This window comes from Paramisgurnus dabryanus, chromosome 3 (genome assembly GCF_030506205.2).
Source record: "Paramisgurnus dabryanus chromosome 3, PD_genome_1.1, whole genome shotgun sequence".
Taxonomy (NCBI): Eukaryota; Metazoa; Chordata; class Actinopteri; order Cypriniformes; family Cobitidae; genus Paramisgurnus; species Paramisgurnus dabryanus.
This window is the reverse complement of record NC_133339.1, coordinates 30,698,381-30,721,225: the sequence shown is the minus strand read 5'-3', so window position 1 is coordinate 30,721,225 and position 22,845 is coordinate 30,698,381. Positions and strand designations below refer to the sequence as shown.

Below are 22,845 nucleotides of genomic sequence, written 5' to 3'. Positions count from 1 at the left end.
GTCTTTAAGAATCGGCTAAAAACCCATCTCTTCCGCCATTACCTCACCTCCTAATATAAGACTTACTATCTTTTGTTTCTTTTCCTTTTTCCTGATCTCTATCTATACATTCTTACAAAAAAAAACCTAACCCTTGTCTATGTATACTCTGTTGGACTTGATGAGACTATTTCCAGTGCACTTATGTATTGCTGTTCTTGTGTTGCTGTAACTGCTTCTATTGTTTACCTCATTTGTAAGTCGCTTTGGACAAAAGCGTCTGCTAAATGACTAAATGTTTACAAAACCCATTCAAAAAATGAGTCAAAGTAGAGAGAAATGTTCACCATGACCACTTTATTGGCAGATATCACTCATCAATTCATGAATCACTGTAAACACTTACATATAGAAGGCAACATGCTCAAAATTGTCCAAGATAGGCTTAAAATCCTCTTGTTTGCCTAGTATCAAAAATTGATATTTCAGTTCAATGGTACTGCATTGCACAATCACTGCAACACACATAAACTGCACCTGCTTTTTGGATAAAAACAGTCAAGGTGGACTGTATCTCAGTAGCGAGTTGAAAAAGTACACTGTCATTTTTGATTGAGAAGCAGTCCGGACTGATCGAACAGTCAGATAAGAGAAATAAGCAATTGCTTTCACAGTCTCTGATTTTTATATATATACTGTATACTATAAACATAAAGAAGTAGAAAAGTAGTTTCTTTTTTATTGAAGAATCCCCTTTTGTTTTATTTGTATTTGTTTTATCTTGCAGTATTGGTCCAAATGTCCTTTGTCCATTGGCTATATTCTTCTGCTATTGCCGGAATTCCCAATGCCACAAATCAATGTCAAGCCGTTATTTCAGAAGCCATTCGTTCACTAAAAAATAAGCAGAGAATGTGCTTGTCAGATAACTTTGTCTGTGAAGCATAACACTAAATCAGATTTTCCATTTCCTTCTGTTTCGAGAGCGATGGTTATAATAAAGCAGCTCAATAAACCTTAGTGTCTAATGAGAAAGTGCAATTTTATTGAATAGGAGGGAGTGAGAGCAGCATATACTGCAAAGAGACCCGGTGCTGCTTACGGCACAGAGCCTGTGTATGTCACCGATGCAAAGTGTGTTGGTGAGACAGACCTCTGTATTGCGGCCTCAGCACACGGTTGTTAGGACAATCTCTTCTCTGACTAAAGTTGATGTTGGTACGAATGCAGCGCTGGTGGATCGGCTGCGTTGGTCTCATGTTGTCACCCATGCTCAGGAAGATCTGAGAGGGCTGGTTCTGACTGAGAAGGCGAAGAGATTGCATCTGATGATGCATTTATTTGGGTTAGACTACTTTAAATACTGTAAAGTAAATGTTTAAAGCATTTGATAAAGCATTCGTCACCTCTATCTGTGAGATGTATATCGGTTTATTCATTAAGATCCAGGTGGCTGTCTCAAGGCACGGTGGAATAGTTATGGACCCCTCATATGTGATAAAGCGTGAGGTTTCTGGATACAGCTCTTTAATATCAAGCCCCATCAGTAAGTAAGCATCATCTGAAATTGCATACAGTAAAATTAGCTTCACACACATTTTAATCAAACCTCAAGAGGATTTCAAGATGCCTAGACACAGGACAGGATATGATCACATCAGTTTTATTAGATGCTGAAAGGATAAAGCATGACCACCATATATCAGCAGGTGGTAATACAAAGCCTAGTTTGTTTTCATAAAGGCAATTCTTGCAGACTCAGAGTGTGGCAACTTAATAGTCTTACACCTCTGGACTTGCAGTTGCAGGCATTTTTCAATCCAATTTTTTTCTGTGTTAATAAACCCAACCCTTAGGGTTTTAAAAGTATACAAAACACTTTCAAAGTTCCCCAGGTAGCATTAATGACATTAGAAAGGAAGAAGTAAACAGCCACTGGTTGCCACTTACGTTTATATGTAATCCTTGTAATGGTCTCTCTGCTCAGCATTCGGTTTAGAAATGAATTTGTAGGCTCCGAAATCTGAAAAGTAACAGCAGTTTTATAAAATAAAGCACACAAACCGGATTTCTGCTTATTCATTGTCATAAAAAAATCCCAAATAACAAAAAGGTTTTTATGTTTCGAGTCTGATAGGACTTGAAAATTCAGTGTGTTCTTTACATAAAACTATATCTCAAATGGCTTCAAAGGAATTCACACAAGCCCATAAGGACTGCTGTAACTTTGCTTGTTTGTTATTTTGCACTACTTTGATATATTATAAACTGCAGTATGAAATGTCTTGCACGGATAAAACAATAACATATGAGTTTGGTATGACAAACAGAGTAAATAATGATGAACTATCCCTTTAATGGCTTTGTTCAATACATTAATCACAAATGACATAGCTTACTGCTGAGACCTTTCATTATGAATTCACAGAATCTCTAATATATCCAATAATTGTCTTGCAGAATTCATTCTGGTGCATCTGCCTGTGTTTATTGATCATGTATGCCTTTCATCCAAGTGGCTTCATTAATTGTAGAACGGTTTAGATTCCTACGCATCACGATCACTGTTTGAAACTAAACGTGTTGCACTGCATCCTTTCATCTGAACCCCGGCGGTTCTGCCCCAATTTACACAGAAGGCACGATTTGCACCATCAGGGAGGCGATGCCCGGTGGGATTTTGTAGTCGTATGATGTCACAGTGTGCGGCGAGTTTTAATTGCCAACATTATCGCATGGAATTACAAATGTGATAAAATCCCAGACAACTAAAAGTTCTTTCTAGCTTGATCAATAATCTTTTAATTGTTACTTGCGCGGTAACTTTACGAGTCTACTATTTTCACTTATGAAAGTGTGAGGAATGCTGAATGCATAATTGCTTGATAACACTTTCATTAACCTTCCATTGCATTTTAATGTTGCCTCGGTGTAACTAAGACATTTTCTTCACTTTGCAAGCAATTGATGCATTAAAAGATGGCAATAAAAAAAGACACTGGAAAAATCAATAAAAACAGCTTTTGGTCTGTTATCATGTTACTTCGCAAAATCAATTCCAAGACTAAGTAGAGGACATTTTTATTCTGAACAACTATCTCAGAAAAGCATTTTTGTATTCTACACCCATCCAAAATATGATTTATTTATTAGTAGGTGCTAAATATATATATAAAAAAACAAATTCCTTTAGAAAACATTTATATAAAGACTTGTATGAATTATATATTATAAAGAATTATTTTAAAGTCCCACTGTGGGAAAACTCTGGTTTTTACTCTTGTTTATATGTCTATGTGGTGTTAATACAGTTGTTTTAAGATAGCTATATGCAAATTCATCATTCAACCCCATTGCTGGAGAGAGTCTAATTCCAGATATTTTAAATTCCCAACGTCACATACATGCCCAATCATATCAACACTGCTGACAGATGCAGTATTTCGAGTTATAAATTTTATGTACGGATGCCGTATAGTAACCTGTTAACATGACGCTTAAAGATGCACAGTTCATGTATGCATTGTGTGAAACCGAACTTAGCAGTTATGTGTCTGAAACATTTACATATATACCTATGGTCCAAGGTGGTGTGAAAGAGTGGAGGCAGGGACTAATTCGAATATTCATATCTATGGTCTGAGCTGTGCAATTGAGTAGAGGCGGGGACTCATTCGCATATTCATAGATCCACCTATACTACATCAGGCAAGGGTGTAGAGTTACATTCAAGCTGTTTTAAAGCATGAATAAATGACAGGTGAAACTTTTACATACATTGGGATTAATGCTCAAAGATGAGTTTTAACTGATACAATCATTGACTACAGGGAGACTTTAAAGTATTTGTTGCATAGAAAAAAATAAAAATAAAATATAAATATGAATTACTCTTTAATATCAACTTTTTTAATCTAGATTTTTGTTTATTATCCATTATAGTTTTAGTATTTACCCAAATTGTAAGATAAGAAACATGGAATATACCTTTCTGTACACAAAGTACTAGGTCACTATGGCAGGGTGTCCACGCGGTAGTAAAAGGTAGTAAAAAAATCTCCCAAAATTAAGGCCCTTGAAAGGTAGTAAAAGGTAACAAAGGTTTATAAAAAGGTTGTATTTGTTCACACTAGTAAATGCATTATGAACAAAAAATTACAATATATTGTATATAAACATTTATTTAATTCTTGTTTATGTCATGATGTTAGTTTGAGGTGCATTAACTTATGTTTACAGTTTTGAATTTAATTTAAAAATTTAAATGCTAAAATTAATAAGATTTACAATAAATAAATAAATAAAAAATTATAATTGATATATAAACGGTGATATATTTTATGTATGTATGTATAACGCTAGTGTCTTTGTCACCTTTTTCACCCCTGATGAGTTTGCACCCCTGGGCTAAGAGCTATGGTTAACTCAAGGGCTAGGGTTAAGATAAGGACAACTTAAACTGAACTCGACACTACAAAAAAAAACCGACAATTCTTAATGATCACAATTAAACATTAGTGTACTTAATATGTATGATGGGTGTGACCCTTATAAGTAAGTGGTGCTTTGCACACCCCTCCCACAACCCTAAAAAACGGACTGCTGCTTGATGTCGTGTTGGTAGTAAAAAATATTTTGGAGGTGGTAAAAAAGGTAGTAAAAGGTAGTAAATTCATCTCTATGATTCCTGCATATACCCTGCTATGGGCCTTTTTACACATGGTCACTTCATGTGTTTTCTCTGATTGGATGAATCTGATCTGATTTATTAACGTTGCCATGAAACGGAAGTACTGATTGTCTAATTTTCCCCGTGGTGACGTATATCTGAGTGAAATGACTTTGAAATAGGGCTGGACTTGAATTCTTCTATCGAAAATGTATTGGACCGTTTGAAGTTGGGTCATGTTGCTAATTGCTAATCGTTGCAATCTTTTCCAAGACTCCGCCCACCTTCCAACAGAGGTGGAAAAAGTAATAAAATACTGTACTCAAGTAAAAGTAAAGTTACTTTTATAATATTTTACTTAAGTAAAAGTAAAGTTACTGGTCTAAAAATCTACTCAAGTAAAAGTAAAAAGTAAATTATTTTAACTTTACTCAGAGTAAAAGTTACTTTTTTTAAAAGCGGGGAGAGGTGGAGGATTCTAGTATAGTTCAAAAACGACAAGGGAATATAAATCTCAAACTAGTTGTTTTTAATTGTAGGAACATCTTTACAATTAAAGTGCAATAACAAAAAAGTTAATAAAATAAAAAGCGTTTTTAAACTAAGAAACATTTATGGAATTGTTAAATGATTTTTACATTTGAGTTATGCACTTTTGAAGGTGGTCAGCAGCTGGTAAATTCAATCACTATATCTATTAATGTATTGCTGGTAACATACATTATTTTATTAAACTATATATAGTTTAAATGAGCTTATAATGAGATGAGTGCCATGGCTATATACTTTTGACACGTTTATTGTCTTCTACTGTAGCTTTCCTGACCTGGGTACCTGATGTCAGACCTTTATTCTTCTCTCTCTCTCTCTCTCTCTCTCTCTCTCTCTCTCTCTCTCTCTCTCTCTGCAATGTCTAATGATCTGCGCATTCTCGAGGACGTTCTGAAGTTGTGTTTGACTTGACGCGAAGCTGCTAGACCTCGGAAGATAATGCGCATGGTATTAAAAACGCGTCGTGCAAATGAGCGGTAAAAACCCGGTCGTTTCGTACTGAAGAGCATGAATCCTATCTTGCATAGGAATGAAACACTCGCTCCGCGTCAGTGGAAAGTGGTCGCTTAAATATGGCCAGGGGTTTCTTTCATAAGATTTGAACTGAGGCGGGACTGCATTAGCGCGCGCCTGTCTCGTCCGTCTCCATGGTTCTTTTTGCGCGTTCCCCCGCCCATCAATCATCCGTTGCGCGTCTTTATCACCTTGCTTTTTTAAAATATTTTTTTACTCAGTAACGGATATGATTTAAAATGTAGCGAAGTACAATACTTTAAACAAAACATACTTAAGTAAAAGTAAAAGTACAGATTTTAAAAACTACTCAAAAAAGTAAAAGTACACAAAAAAACTACTCAATTCCAGTAACGTGAGTAAATGTAATTCGTTACTTTCCACCTCTGCCTTCCAAACCATATGACCGGAGGGGACAAGATTTGCGTTTTTGATTAAATATTATCAGGGCACATGAACTAATATATATATATAAATTATGAAGCTTACAGATCAGTCATTTGTAAAAAAATACCACAATATTCCAAAACAAATTACTTTTCTTCATTTCATTTACATTCTGCCATAGTAATGCGTCTTGGCTGAACGGATATCACTTTCATTACTCCGCCTTTACAACAAAAGGCAGCACTTATGAAGCAACGAGCCATCCTTGTTTTTTTTGATGTGTCGTCTTTGTTTGTTTGCCTCTCTCCCGGCTAACGTGGGAATTGCGTGCTTACGTTTGGGAGGAGTAAAGTGCTGACATGTGGCTTCATCAACTAGATGTATTTATACATGTCCAGTTTCATCTGAAATACGACCCAGACTACCTCCTGAAGTTGTTTGAGCGATTTGATTTAAATCCATCTCAAAAAGTTTTGGGGGGCATTTACAATTGGTCTTTTTACTGACTAGGTGTAAAAGACCCTATGGTTACTGACTTTTTAGACCATGCAATACAATGTTACATCTTGATTATACAGTATGTTGAAAGGACCAGAACATCCTACTAACCTTCATGAAAATAGAAACAACTGCAATTCCATTAGGGCCCCTGACAGCATCACTGTAATTTAAATACAAGTCCTGATTGTAATGGATGAGCTGCACCTGTGAACAGAAGAAACACTCTAGATAACGCCTTCAAGATAAATGTGTGTACCGAGCCTTAATATTATGGCTTCACCCCACTTCTAAAACATAACTGCATTACTAAATTCACTTTTTTTCTGTCAGCTCGTAATCTTCCGTGACACAGAAACGAGGTTCAGTACATTAATTCGCATAAATATTTAGCTTTGTTTTGCGTATAAATTGTTAATGAATTGTTAATGGGAACATTACGAGGGTCCTTTACGCTCCTCCATCCTGTTTTATCGCTATTTCAGTGCAGCTCAATGGAATCAGCGAGATGGAAGCCAGCAAAGCTTCTGCTTAATTTTCGGTTGCTCAAAATTGCATTGGAACTCATTAGAAAATATGCTACAGTCATCAGTTATAATGAGCCTGCCTGTCTGCCTCAAAATGAAGTTGTTGGAAAGCCGGTGCCCATATAACCTCATTTGGATTAAGAAAATGAAGTGAGGCTGCTGACTGCAGTGAAATCAAAGGTGAGCTGAGGATCAAACGGGACCGCACATCTTTGCTACTGCTACTCAAGTGGCGGCATGTATACTCATAAGCTTCAAAAGTTAAGGTGTGTTTAGCATGAAAAATTACTTTTGTTTGCATGAGGGAATTGTATTTTCTTTTGTAGATTGGGCTATACTAGAGCAGTTGGTTTTGATTCAGGACATTACATGCCATGACCTAATAAAGTACCTAAACATACAAAACTGAATCAATGCCAGCCAAAAATTCATTGCACAAATCGAAATCCATCTTTGACCTTGTTGCAGACCCGTATTTGTTTTGGATGAGGTCCCAAATTCATCCATGCGGCAAGTAATTTGGCAAGCGCTTCTACAGTATATAGCCTACATAATAGAGGAATTGTGCCAAAGTATCATAATGCTTGAACACCAAGACTTTGAGCTTGAAATGTTTCTGCTTCCTTTATTAAAACTTAATAAGCTATTCTGTTTTCCTTATTGAGCTACAGTATGTACAAGCTTATGCTCATTTGCATTTTATTGTTTGCATTAACTGCACTATTCTCGAATCAGTCACTATTTGAGCATTTTCATAATACTGACCTTTCTTTTTAATCCAGTATAAAGAAAATAATGCAATAATGCAGTGGCCTTGCACAATATACACATATTCAAAGAAATCACACTGCTTTGAAAGATTTTTTTCAAAAACTCCTTATATTGGGAATAAGAATGGGAGAGGTAAAAAAATCTGATGAAATGGTCTAACATCATATTTCTTCTAACGTCATTAACTTCAATGGCTTTAAAAGTTTATCACACCATCCAGTCTTTTGAAAGCCAGATTTAATTCAATTCAACAGCCGTGATGTATTTCCAGACTCTTTGTTGGCTCACCTCTCCAGGGAAGGCCTGGCCGTTGAGCAGGTGCTCGGAGCCTCGGCTGTCCTCGCTGCCAAAATGAAGCCGGATCTCCTCCAGCCTATAGCTGTAGCTCAGCGGCCCACCAGAGATGTTCACCAGGTGCGACTTGTCTGGGCGCAGGGACACGTGTCGACCCGTGTTATACATGGTTCCGCTGACCTGGAAAAGCACTTGGGTTACATTTTCTGGATGTAATTTTCCTGTTATTTTAATCGTTGACCTTTTATGCTTTCAGAATTCTTCTGAGTCAACTGTGTAACCTGTCTGTAAGGACAGAGGTGAAGCTGTTTTTACCTGGCTAGGCTTAAAGGCATTATCTGCACTGCTGGACATTGCGCCTGCAGCGTGAGGATTTTCCGGATAAAGGCATGAATATATTAAACGGATTAGTTCGGAAAGACTGATGGTCTGCAAGGGGAGTATGCAGCCAAAACAACTAAGATGCCAGAAAAGGACTTTAACAGATGCATTTAGGTAATTTAAAACGTATGATTACTAAATAAGAGACTAAATGTATCCTATTATGGCACGCCAGTGAACAACAACACCTGTAAGTGCATACACGAGTGTCTTCTAATGAGGTGGATTTTAAATGAACCAATATAGATGGCTCATTTGTGATCTTGGGATAGTTTAAGAACTGCTGATCCCTCTGGAACACGCGAATAAGCAATAAATTAAGCCTGAATCTTTCATCTCGAAAAAATTCATAGCAAGCGGTAATTACGTTCACTTTGGTCCGTAGCCCCCATATAATTCAACGTAGAAATGCCAATTTAAGCGGAACTAAACTACGTCACGCCATTACGAATGACGCTCATATTTCAGCATTAATCTCAAATATCCACTGAGATAAAACAGGGGACAAAACAAACCTAATATTTTCATTCAATAAACTGAAGAATTAATGAATGCCTGGCAGGTAACATAGTTTGTCCATTTAGAAGAGACTATAAACTTTTCCATTACTGCCTCAGAGTTTCCATGCATAAATGCCCATTATATAAGAGCCCCCGGTAACTTATGCAGCTAACCAATCAAACTGCCTTGAATTCACTGAGAACATTTAGGTCTCCAATGGAATTTTCTCCAGGAACACAGAGAAAACACAGTCATAACAAGCACCAAAGAGCAAATCATACATAAATGTAATTAGGTCTCTTGAAATAGGACCAGAGCGTCTCCTGAGAATACCACCAACTTTTATTTGCCCCCCCTGTCTAACCCTAAGTGCGTTATTGAGGAAAAAAAAAGAGGCTGTACGGTATATCGTCTATAACCGCTAGCGCTCTTGTACTGTAGTTTCTCTAAAGAATCCTTCATTGACAACCCATGTCAGCGCAGATGGTGTGTCTGCCTAATCTCCCCCAGCAGATGCACAGCAGCATTAATCATAAAACAGGATGTTAAATGAGGAATTAACTCTTTCCCTACTGCTTTCTGGAGTCAATCCCACGTCTGCATTCAAAAGCTCTGCATTACATTCCCGTAGAGGTCAGAGCGAAATATCTCACGTCTACATATAATCAATAATTAAACGCTGGATCCGTGTCAATGCTGCACTGTAGTAATGGCAGGTAAATGAGTTTGGTCAAACTAATATGCTGACCGATTGCAGGTGCGCTGCATTGAAAGCAAACAGCCAGCAATTTTCCGTGCCAGGGAGAATTTGTGATCTCATTACGACACCGCTGTAACAAACCAACAGTTTGGGGCATTAGCCATCAGGCCGGCACATCTTCAAAGACTTAATTTGGAAAGCTTTACTGCCATGCTTTGCAAATATAATTGAGGATCTGGTTCATTGGCCAACAGAGGTGTATAAACCAACTCACCCACCACATTAAAATTCAGCTGTGCGCTTTAACAGACCAAACAACTAGCTGTCAAATAACTGCAATGTGCGTGAATACAGCGTGTGTGATTACATTTGACAAATGGACCGGTGACGCTGGCTAATCTAGGGTTGTGTCGTATAAGCCAATCTTGTCAAAATCCCAGTGAATTATGGGATGTTGGAGTAAAGGGAATAATGATGAATCTACGCGTAGTACAGCTGCTTGTCAAATAACACGAAACAAAGCTTTTTTAAAATACAGATATTATAGACAGGACTATAATGCAACCATCAATCATCTTGTTTTAGCTATTCCAAGCCACGGGTGCAATAAGAACTTCATTTTTTCCATTTCTTACCTTTCGTTGCCCGGCGTTGAGGCGTAGCGGGTTGAGGAAGGGGTCAAATATCATTCGACTGGTTTCGATATTTACAGGCGACTGTCTCTTTCCAATCGCACAAAGGTTCCAGGCAGTGTTAACCAGTCCCCAGAAAGACGGCACTGATGAAACAAACATTCAACAGTTTAGTTTCATGTGTAAAATTACATTTTATGGCTTTAAGATGAAAAAACACTGAACTGTTTATTTAGTAGTTGAAAGTGGCGGCTTGTCGTGACTGCTCATCCATGGGGCGCAAATTCAAAATATATGTTCGGAGTGTCATGTGTAGGGTTGTAACCAAGGTTCTAAATTAACTTTTTTGTCCACCAGCCAAAGTGGCTGGTAACTTTCTAAAGTTACCAGCCAATCAGCATTTCCACTAGTCAAATTTTTTTCCGGTGAAAATAAGAGAAATTATGAGTGCCACTGAATGCAACAATTAGTTTTTTCTTTCGCGTGCAGGCGACTGAATCCTGACAAAACATGACAACATTTTTGTGATGAAACATAGGCTTTCTTCATTTCTTTGTCGATAGACATAAAGCTTTACTTGGGCACAGGCCTCCCATTTTTTGCTGACTTTTTTTGAAAGCCTGCTGTGTGCAAGAAGTGTGCAACACTTCTATACAATGTCCTTTGCTTAACCCACTATTCTACAGTGCAACAGGTTCTGCGAAAGATAAATATGTATTTAAAAATATTTAAGTATAATCTTCATCATACCTAACATTATTAACATGTTTGGAGGCATACATGGCAGAAAATGTTTGGTAATAATGAAAGCAGAGAAATATTTTCTACAATGATGACAATGATTAATAACTTATTTTTACAAGAATATTTTTTTATGACTGCTATACTTAATAATCTCAGTCACACTTACTGCTAACTGTTATGTAAGTTAGTGCCCTAGAGTTAAATATTAGTAAACTAAATATTAATTTCATATCTGAAAATACAGAACAGTATAACACATACATCTGTTGATTTTCTCAGCAACAATGCAATCCTAGACTTGACAAAAGGTTTTCCTGAGATTTTTCCTCTAATGTTTGAGACCTGACAGGGTGAGGATGTAGTTTGTCTTACCTCACTTAAACTCATCATCTCTCCTTTCTGCTTCCCTTTCCCTGCTTTGCACAAAACATTTCTGATGTCCATCTACAGAAGCCAATAATGATCGAGTCAAAATAAGATTAGCAGCATTATTTAGAAACTTACTTCTCGTCTTGTTTTCATCATTACTCATTCGCGTGGCGTCACCTTTTGGATGCAGTTGCGCGCGCGGAGGAACGCAAAGACGCGCGTGGACATGGATACATGCGTGCACGCGTCAGTGCGACTGCTTTGTCGCTTTACAGGCGTAAATTGGGTAACTTCATTGCATATAGATCTGTTTTTGCCGCTATTATCTTGGTTAAGGAATACACTAGTTAACTGCTAAAATTTAAACTTGAGATTTACACCTGGGCACAAAAGATTTAACCTGGAGCACATGCCCCAGTAAAGGGGTGTGGCGACACCGCTGTCTTTTAGTCTATCCTCTCTGCTCTGCCCGTTCGTTCTCCTTCTTCCTTTTGTTTTCTGGTGGAGTGGACGCGCTCCACTCTTTTCCATAGTTTCTCGCGCTGGTTTGCTGCAAACTGCGCGCAGCCAATTGGCGTATAAACATCATCACGTAGCATTGCGGCACAGTGTTCATGGGAAATGTAGGAAGTACTGCCAGAGGGATAAATGTCCGAGAACGAAGTTTTATGTATCTTGCATGCAATGCCTCATGAATCACCGGCCAAACTGGCTAGTAAGTTTTTATAGTGTGTTAATTTAGAACCCTGGTTGTAACGGTATGAGATTTCCATGGTATGATAATCGTCTCAGAAACTATCGCGGTTTCACGGTTTGGCGGTATTAAACACTTATTATTATTAAATTAATAAAAAACAGATAGGGGGTTTGGGTTGAACATATGGTTTATGATGTCAAATTTTTTTGAAAAAAAAAACAGTTTTGAAAAAAAATAAACTTTGATTCTTAATTTATTACTATTTTTTTATATAAAATATGAAATACTTATTAAATTATCTCAGAGCTGCTCTGTATATATTCATTTTGTTCCCATCATCATTTTTATTATATATCAACTATAATCAAGTATAATCAACTTAAATTGATATGTAATATAAATCACTTAAATGGGCTTTTAGTGTCTCCTTTTACAGCCACTCTTTGTCCACATTTCTTGCAAACTGGATATCTATCTTAAAGAACAACCCTGCATTTGTGTTTTGGATACCTAAAGTATTTCCATACTATAGATTTTAACTTTTTCTGGTGGGGGATAGAGGTTAGAATTTGTAGTCTCTGGCTCTGACATTTTCTCTGCTGTACATAAAACGAGTGGAGGAGTCTAGCAGTCAAGCCAAATTATGTTGCATGTATGCAGTAGCACAGGTGAGATCTGCTTTATTATTTTTTCCCCAAAACCGTGTATAAGCAAATGTTAACGGTATGATAATCGTGAAAGTTAATATCATGGTATACCACCATACCGGTACCGTTACAACCCTAGTCATGTGTGTTGCTCGTTTTTTTTTAAATATGTGTTTGTTGCATCATTATTTTTGTCAATAAGTCCCTGCTGCACAAAACGTTTATGATTATGCGAGTATCTGGCAAACGCAATCGTCTCTTTTATTATAAACCCTTTAGACGCGTCTGCAGCAGGCACTTATTATGACAAGACACGTGGTGCACATAGGATCACTCGACGCACAGAACACATATTTTGAAATTACGAACCACACACGACGGGCTACATACATGTTGTGACGAACTTCGCATCGAGCACCCTCGAGAAAAGAAGTCCCCGGCCGCCGTAGTTGACTGTTCGCTGTTGGCTGTTCCGTTTTGTATTCGGTCATGATGTGATCTCAAATTGCTCATCCCAAATTTAGCCTGCATATGCGCCCCATCCACAATCTAGGTTGTGGGTTTCAGTCTGGTGGGTGATATCCTACGAGGAAAAACCTCTGGTCTAGCAATCAATTTTACAGCTTTATTACCATTCAGTGTGCTGGCTCTCTTTTAAAATGAGGTCAATATCATGCAGCTCGTGCATCCAAATAAAAAACCTGCATGTTAATGCACTTCAGCTCACGAAAACAAAACCCACACATATGAAATTAGTCAGCCACATGCCCAAAGGACGTGCTTGACCTTATATGACTAATCTGTTCTCCGAATGTTTCACTGTCCCAAAACAGCACACAACTTTTTAACTGATGCGAAAGAGCAGCTTTGGTGCACTGAACCTCAAAATGCAATAAGGCCGACCGAAACAGCCCTAATACCAGGGGAATCCCTTCCATTAGCAGGAATGATCTGTTGTGAGGTGAGAAAAGGGGGCATATGTGCAGCATGCGAGTTTAGGATGATATTGTGAGACTGCCCATCAACCTCATTGGATCATCAGCAGCTAGGCCACCTTTAGTCCCTATAGAATGAGATTATAAACAGATTAATCCAACAGATTGGTTTTATGAATAAAAGATCCATGACCTTATTTTCCCGTGCAGGAATTTTTGCAGGAAAGCTGGACTGGAAAATGTGAACTAAATGATTTGTTGCATTAAATACTTATTATATACGCTAGGAAGCAGCAAAATAACACAATATCTCTTCACTGAATGCACCAAAGCTTTTTATACATTTACACATTTTTCTATATTCTGCATTTCTTTGTACAGTGACCTAAATTAATGTTTGTTTCCATAACTAAAGTGTAATCCGGTTTTTGTCTGACATCCTGACAGCCACTGAGCTCATTACGGGAAATCCGTTTTTATTTTTTCACCATTCATATTCCTATTTCTCTGCTTTTTTAAATGTCAAGGACAGAGAGTAGGAAGCTGCTAATAAAAGTATTGGGGGGGGGGGGGGGTTGGGTGCTGATATAAAAATATGCTTATTTGAAAGAGGAAGCTTAGGGTACCAGCTGCTGGGCCTATAATTTTATCCGTTCTATACATTTACTGCCTGCATGCCAAACAGAAACAATCTAAAGACATAAAGCTGTATAAAAGCTGTTCCTAGTTATAATCTTAGAAGGGAAAATGAAAAACACTTAAATGGGTTGTTGCAAACGTTTTTTATTATCTAATTTTTCTCCCCAAGGTGCGTCTAAGTAAAGTTCCTTTTGTGCCAAAACTTGTCGTAATTTACTTTTTCATGGCCATTATCCACCTTATCTCTCTCACCATTAGAACCAAACTGTCTGGTTTGCTGCTGCTGCTGCTTTATGTAAACACCTTCTTCACATGTGAAATGAGATACTGCACTTTGTTCTGCTCACACACACAATATAGTTTTATTGCCCCATCATTCAATAACAGCCTGGTTGCAAAGCGATGTGACAGGTTCAGAAAGCAAACTTTTAACACTATACCTTTGTTAGTTTTTCTACAATGAAAAAATATGATTAATTCAATTTACTCAATTTTTTAAGGTAAGTGGTTGCAATCAATCTATTTAAGCTACATTAAAAAAAATAAAAAAATAGAAAAAAATAATAAAATACTTTTGTTTAAATGTAGCTTAAATAAATTGATTGCAACCACTTACTTTAAAAAAATTAGTAAATTTAATTAATCATTTTTTTCAGTGATAGGATTATACCACAGGGCTGTTGAATGGTTTATTTGATAAACGCACACCTAACCTGTCAAATCTCTTAAAGGGCCCATGTCACAGGACTTTTTTAAGATGTCAAATACATCTTTGGTGTCCCCAGAGCACATGTGTGAAGTTTTAGCTCAAAATACCATATAAATAATTTATTATAGCATGTTAAAATTGCCACTTTGTAGGTGTGTGCAAAAATGTGCCGTTTTGGGTGTGTCCTCTAAAATGCACATGAGCTGATCAAGTGCAAACACTGATCACAATGATGGTGGTTTGTTGAAATTGAAACTGAATTGTTCTGTGAATTATTTTCTCTCTGCACTAAATGGCAGTGCTGTGGTTGGATTAAGGGGTTGGATTATTATAATAAGAGCTTCTTATAACATCATAAGGAGAGCCAAATTTATACGACCTATTTTTTCATGTGCTTGTAGAGAATTGTTTACTAAAACTAAGTTACTGGGTTGATCTTTTTCAAATTTTCTAGGTTGATAGCCACACTAGGGACCCAATCATAGCACTTAAACCTGGAAAAAGTCTGATTTTCATGTCATGGCCCCTTTAAAATAACCACCATGTCTGTGGTAACCGTGGTATAAGCGGAATAATGGACTCCGGACCTTTGATTTTTTCCGTGATGAGCCTTCACATTATGGGTTTGCATTATTTTCAAATAATTCAACGGCCGTCGTCAATTATTCCTTACATAACAGCATCTATCATACTGTACTTCATGATGAATTAAACTTGATTCTTTTAGTCTGTCTTTATGCTGTGTCCCAATTTAAAGGCTGGATCCTTCAAATGTAACGTGCAATGAATCTCGGGATGGCCTCGGCTGTGAGGGATCTATTCGTTCTATCCTTTGCGGCTCGAGGAACAAGGATGCATTTTGAGGCTGCATTTTAAGCATCCTTTAAATTAGGACGGCCTTACTAGCCTTCAGTTGCGCTGCTGTGAGTCGCAATCGGTCTTGGAGTGAAGCCCAGAGAGGTCGCAGAATTCAAACTGGGACACAGTTTACTTCTGAATCCAGTGTTAAGACCAGAATAGAGGTTTAAGCTCCAATAATTGTTTATTTAAGTCTGGAGTGGAGTGACACAGTGATTTTGCCGTAGCCATTGATGAGTTGTAGGCAGATGGCACCCTCATCCTCGGGGATCTGTGCCAGAATTGGCTTTGGGTTCAATACATTAATGAAAAATCGCTCAAAGTGTTTTTTTTTTAGGTATGACAAGGAATAAATAAAAAATTGTTCACTATTAAACACAGTGCAACACTAGGCGCTGATGTTGCATCACATTGAAAGTTGCATAGATATAGCAGCTGTGCAAATCTTAATGCTTCAATTGTTTGCTTTTATATGTATCTGCACATTAAACAATAGTACTGCACTTATGAGAGTTTATTCAAAGGTTAAATTGTGCAGATGGGAAGAATAAGGTCATGTTTTGTTTAATTCAGATCTTCTCAGACAATGTTTGTCAAGTGCTGATGGGAGATATTTATATTGAAAATATGTATTTAAATCACAATATAACAGTGAATGACTTCTGAGCTCTCCTAAGAGTAGCACATAAGCGCAATCGAATGAAACATTAGCCGAACGGTTAACTGTTTATGTTTAAAAAATGTTCATTAGTTAAAAGCAAGCAAAAAGCTTTGCAGTAATTGAATGGGAAAAAAATCACATAAATCAGTTGTTCCCAAACACTTATGCCTGATATCAATTTTTTTACTTAAGACCTGTAAAACTCTCTAATATATACAACACAATGCTAGAGTGATTGTAAATGTGAATGCTGAATCATAATAGCGGTCAAGCATTCACTATTTACAAATAACTGGATTTGCTGTATGTTCTTAGCAACAAAGCATGTGAATTTTTGATCTTTCAAATGAGTTCAAATTACCAGACATTGCAGTGCAACAGTAAAAATCCACCTACTGCATAGCATGCTGTAGGAGGCATGTGAGCATGAGACTATTTCCACATCAGTGCAACGTCATGAGCACTGCTATATAATTACGGTGATTAGGGGACAATGCAATACTTATTATGGTCGCTTTGCAACAGAAGTCCCGCCATCCAGATAAAAGAACTAACAAATCGATAAAGGCTAACAAATCTCTGGGGGAGGGCTCGCCAACCTGTTCACTGAAACAACCTCAAATTCGAGCATAATAAGAAATAAAAGTTATGGTACAGTTGTTTAACTGTTGGACAGAAATATGTTTAATTGTGATTTCAGCACATGAATTTAAAGATGTCTGTCTTTTGCCATTCAAGTAGTGTTTGATGACTGAAATAAGTTCACAGAGGCATTGCAAACTTGACCGCCTAGGGACTCTGATCTCTGTCAGTCCCACAATGCACCTGGAGAACGAGGTGGCTGACAGAAACAAGCTGAGAGCACTTGCTCAATTTCAGTCCAGTGGAAATGTTATTAGTAACATTTCTAAAAGCAGCTTTTGGAAAATGGTCTTGCATGCAGAGTATCACCACTTAGAAAATTGCATTGTCAAGACATTAGTGCATTCTGCAGTAATACGTACCAAAAGTACCCACTTGAATAAATAAATGCAAGCATATAGACGGTGTGTACAACCAAACACTGCAAATGCATTTAGGAAATTTTACGTACACCCTTAATAACTTAGAAATTTAATTTAAAATGCTTTTTTTTCATGAAATAATCTGTTTAATGTACAAAGTTGCATTTGTTGCATGGTATTAATAAAGACTATGTGTGTGAGTCCAAAGAGAGAAGATACACAGCAGGACATTTATTGTTTGGAGGGTTACGTAATTGTAAAAATGTTTGGGAAACATTGACTCAAATCTTGCAAATTATAAAGTCACTGTACTAAAAATATTAATATAATTATGCAGGGAGCTCAGGGCCAATGATGAAGATTACAAAACCAAAAGTATTACATTATATAATCCTTAATTTAAAATTATCTTGTGCTGTTCCTTATGGCTTCAGATTGCATATACCTATATACAGTTTAAACAGCCAAAAGCACCATAATTTATACCACATTTTTGGTTGCAACACTAATGTCCATATGCACTTTAAAAGTCATACATGTAAGGTAGTAGCCTAAGTGCAACAGGAGAACAAGTTTTAAATGTCTCCTATTGTCACAGCTATATGTATAGTCAACTCTAAAGCATTACAGTTATTCAATCATTAATATGTACAGTACACTTCAGATAGTCTTTAAATATTAAACTAGACTTAAATAAACTGTGCACTGTAACTGTCAGAGATTTAAGTACCTAGGTGAATAAGTACACTTCCATAATGCACTTAAAGTGCTCTTTTTTCGTGCACTAATATTGTAATTATTATACTAAAAATTCTTCTTTAGTACTTCTTAAGATAATCTTATACACATCTAGGTGTACTTCTTTGTGCTATTTTGAGACACCATGAATATGAACTAAAAATGTATTTAGGTACCACCCATTTTTGTTTGAAAGATGGGTTCAAGTGGTAACTAAACACATTTTTTTTTTAAACAGAGATAGTATGTTAAAAGTACAGTTCAAATCAAATAGTATTTGCATGTCATTTCAATTTACAATTTTGGATTTTAAGTAGGCTACTTATGAGTTGCTTTAACTTATGAAAACTTAATTTGATAAGCTGAAGTAGTAAAAACATATGAAGAGTTTCGTTGCAAAACGAGATAAATCCGTTTTTAACATTTTTGTCAAAACATGTTTATTATTATGTTATCATGTTATTATTTTGTTTTATGGTGCTACCTGTATTTTTAAGTTATGAAGGTTTAAATCAAAACAAACCAACTGCAGGTGAATTGATATTAATTGGAATGCACAACCAAAAAACGAGATTTCTGAAAAATGTAAAAAACAGAGTTATCTCGTTTTGCAACAAACTCTCATATGTTGATATGCCTATAATCTGTGCCAGAAGCATATATGTAAAAGAAACCACGACTAAAACGCCTTTAGTTTTGTCAAACCACAAGGAAATGAATGCTTTACTTGTGTGTCTTGTGGTAATCCACACATGCTGTAAGGGAAACGGATGGTGCTTGCTTTTTGAATGCTTTTTTATTTCTTTCTTTCCTGGTAGCATTTTTTTGAAAGTCTCAAGGACATTTGTGCAATATTAATCCAGAGAGCTTTTCTCTCTCAAAAACACTTACTAAACAGGTAAATTTATGTGCAATACATATATGTATGAGTTGCTATAGGGCTTACTTGATATCCGGTGCAGTTATGATTGGTGCTACGTGATGTGTCCTTGCCTGCCTTTGTTTTTAAAGTATATATGATGTTTCATCACAAACAATCTACAATTGAATACCTATTTGTGCTACAGACGTGTCTTTATTAAAAGCTTTTAAGTATGTGGAAAAGAAAAATACCATTAAAGTTCTTGCCAGGTTTCCTTTGATGGCTACATAAGTTTATTAGCTTTATACAAGTTTGACCAGACAATGAATTACTTCAAATGAAACTCATAAAGCGCCTCTGCTGCAGTTGTAAGTAATCAGCTGAAACCTGCTGTAAATATGGATTACATGAAATTTATTTACTCTCACACCGAACAAGGCACTTAAAGCTGAGGTGTGTAATTTTTCCGACATTAAAATACTGACTTCTATCCCAGCTTAATGTGCAAAGACAACTATAAGTAAGCCATTTGTAAGCTGATAAAAGTGTAACTACTGTGGGTATGTAGCTATCAAAAATGACTCCAAAAATGAGCATGCTTTGCAAACTGGCCTAACACAGCAAAGCTGACTTTACCAATATCAGGACTATCTGTCTGTTTGACCAATGGTGGAATACTTCTAAATCATATCATATGTCATATAGTTAAGTGTAGTACTGTGCAAAAGTCTTAGGCCACCATCACCAGCTTTGTAGTTTTTATGTCCACCAATACTTATTTTTCACTCTTTTTTAATATACAAACAGAAAATAAAGGAAATATGTACACAAAATTAAAAACAAAACAATTTTCAGAACTAAATCGTGTCTTCTTCAGGCATCAGTCAGTATTTAGTGTGACCTCTATGGGCACGAAACCCATCTTGAGCTTTTTTGAGGAGACTGAAGTCTTGAAGTCATTCGATTAGAATTAGAAATTAGGATTTAATTTCATTTAGGTTTAAGAGATCCTGCAGCTGCCTGCTATTGCTCAAGTGAAAGGGGAGTTTATCCTACTTGACACCTCAGCTTATACTTATATACAGTTTTTAATACTACATTCACATTTACTGTTTTTTTCTGGTTGTGTTCTAATAAAGAGACTGAGAAATAATTATATATGATCACTACAACAAATCTAATGGTAGCATGGTGGCCTAAGACTTTTGCGCAGTACTCTGTACATATATATATATGCACACACATTATGTGTGAATCAAGTAGAATAAAATATTCATCTGCTCAGTCTGGCGTTTCATTTGGTATACGACAACACGCAAAGCCTCAGTGAATAAAGGATTCCCGCATAGCTTGCAAGTTTTAGCGTGCCAAACGTTATGACTTTTGACAGGAAGCATTCCGCACAGTCTCGTCTTTTTCTTTAATTTTTGAAAGGCTTACCTGGTATAAAGCTTCCTTGGACAACGTCTTTGTATGCCCACCAACCATCGTGAAGCTTTGATGACACCGGCTGTGCTGCGAGAAAAGAGAAGATTCGCACATCACTCACCCACGGCTCTTTGAAAATACAGTCATACCTGTAATAGACCTCAGCACCCCACAGAGAGAAGTTTCTTCTGTCAAATGTGACGATGAAGTCGTTTCTTCCCACGTTTCAAGGCGCATTTCGAAATTCCCAGCGTTTTGCTGGAATTATTTATATCTGAGCTGACAAATCTGACGGAAATGTAGATATATGTAAATATATAAATCAATATTTGCCTAGCGCGCGGCTTAATTGGCCGAAAAACAAATTTATGGGATGACAACAAATGCATGCTGGATGCTTAGCTCTAGGCCCTATCAGCGGAGCAGGAAAGTAGGTCACAGAGGCAACAGACTCCAGCATTCTGAATTCACTCTGTTATCTCGCATCACTATTCACCTCACCTCTCTCCCTCTGGCTCCAGGCTCCAGCTTGCATCATATCCACTGCCAAGTCAAGCACCCAGGGCCGCTCTTTAATACACCGCACCACAGCTCTACCCTCACGCCAGCTCACTTTGATGTGCCAGTCATGAACAGAGTGCCGGATCATTCAAGCACAATTTGCTTTCACACCAATTTATCGACATCTGTATCTGGGATGTGAGAGGCTGGTGCTCACTCATTGGAATTGGTCAGCATCCATTACATGTGCAAGGAGATTCATACAATGGGAGATTAGCAAATGTTGAACCTCAACTTCTCGTACTATATATCCTCCAAGCACACTGAGTTATACTAAACCTTACACATAGCAAGGATTATATAAAAATAATTTTGCAGTATGCCTTCACAGCATGCAAACCCCTTCACGTCTAAATGGCATGCATTGGTCATTAGAAAAGTATTGAAAATGAAAACGAAAAATAAACTTCATATATTTGACCAGGTGGCCCAGCCATCCTCAATGCATTACATTTACCTTACACTATCTTTAAAAGACGACTACGTTTTAAATATATCGGACCTTAAAGCACAGATCCCACTCTTTGAAGATCTAACTTGCGTTTGTGTGTTGAAGATGTTCATCCCCTGAAGAGAAGTATGACGTCAAACTCATGACTGCCAAACCACTCTGGGTACTTCAATAGCAAACGCAGAAAAACAGTACTTGAGCCTTATATTAAGCTTCAGACTAGCCTTTTCTTTATTTCTTATACTTTTTTAACTATAGCCTATAATTTGGTCGTTTGTTAAATGTATTTTTCACAGCAATTAACAATATTTTGGCATAACAAATTTCCACAATGTGGACGTTAGGCTATATCTAATAACGTACACAAGTGACAGACACAGAGAATGGGAAAAGTAACTGGTATGTGAGAGAAAAAAATACTTAAAACAATAAATATCCATGCATAGCCATGCGCACTGGGGTCATTATAACAAAATAATCACTTAATATTCATCTGACATGTTTCTTTGTATGTAAACACTTTGCCAAATAAATAAATGGTTCATTAAAAATAAAGAACAATTTTCACCCACTTCTCTTAACTAATTTATATAAACACAATTTACCTTCCACAAAGATGACATTAATGTTGAGAATGAGGATAAACTCCCAAACGTGCGGCATTCTTCATTCAGTCCATGACCATCAGGCGTCGGTTATTTTAACTTGACAAGACTTCATTCACTCCATCACTCTCCGATATCATTATCGACCTTTATATCGCGACCCAGCGCGCGCATTTACTATCAAATAAACAAAACGCAAAAATCGCCTGTGAGTTCACAGCATATAAACTTAAAAGTCGCGAAATCGAACACGCAAAAGAAAATCTGTTAATTTTGTCCTTGTTTGTGCTGTTTGAGTAGCAGACGATGTTGCTGCGTTACCTGACTGGGCGCGCGGACGAGAGGTTTAGCGCGTGCTAATCCCGGTGCTGCAGGCGGGGCTCGCGCTCCCGTGACGCTCGCCTGTGAATGCGGTTAGTTTTGACATGCATTCAAACTCTAATGCAATTAGTTTCCCGCTGGTGTTAGGCTTAACGGGATTAGAAATCATCACATTTATGTTCATTACTCATAAAATTAGTAACACGAGCTCG

General features: G+C 37.0%; 1 protein-coding gene across 1 annotated transcript; it reads right to left on the bottom strand.

The window, feature by feature from the left end:
• Positions 1-319: 319 nt before the first annotated feature.
• On the bottom strand, positions 320-22,676 carry ca10b (carbonic anhydrase Xb). The gene is made up of 9 exons (XM_065255630.2): positions 22,313-22,676; positions 20,708-20,782; positions 10,408-10,550; positions 8,185-8,370; positions 6,710-6,805; positions 1,930-2,002; positions 1,386-1,540; positions 1,133-1,304; positions 320-873 (listed from the first exon to the last, which is right to left on the bottom strand). Exons 1-9 carry the CDS (start codon positions 22,368-22,370, stop codon positions 851-853), a joined length of 981 nt encoding a protein of 326 aa, XP_065111702.2. The 5' UTR covers positions 22,371-22,676; the 3' UTR covers positions 320-850.
• Between the last annotated feature and the right edge of the window lie 169 nt (positions 22,677-22,845).

Coding starts and splice junctions, on each gene's coding strand:
- ca10b (XM_065255630.2), bottom strand. CDS start 22,370: ATGCCGCACGTTTGGGAGTTTATCCTCATTCTCAACATTAATGTCATC. Junction 6,806..8,184: donor GCCAGGCCTTCCCTGGAGAG/GTGAGCCAACAA, acceptor TTCTGTTCACAG/GTGCAGCTCATCCATTACAA. Junction 874..1,132: donor GCTGAGGCCGCAATACAGAG/GTCTGTCTCACC, acceptor CTTATTTTTTAG/TGAACGAATGGCTTCTGAAA.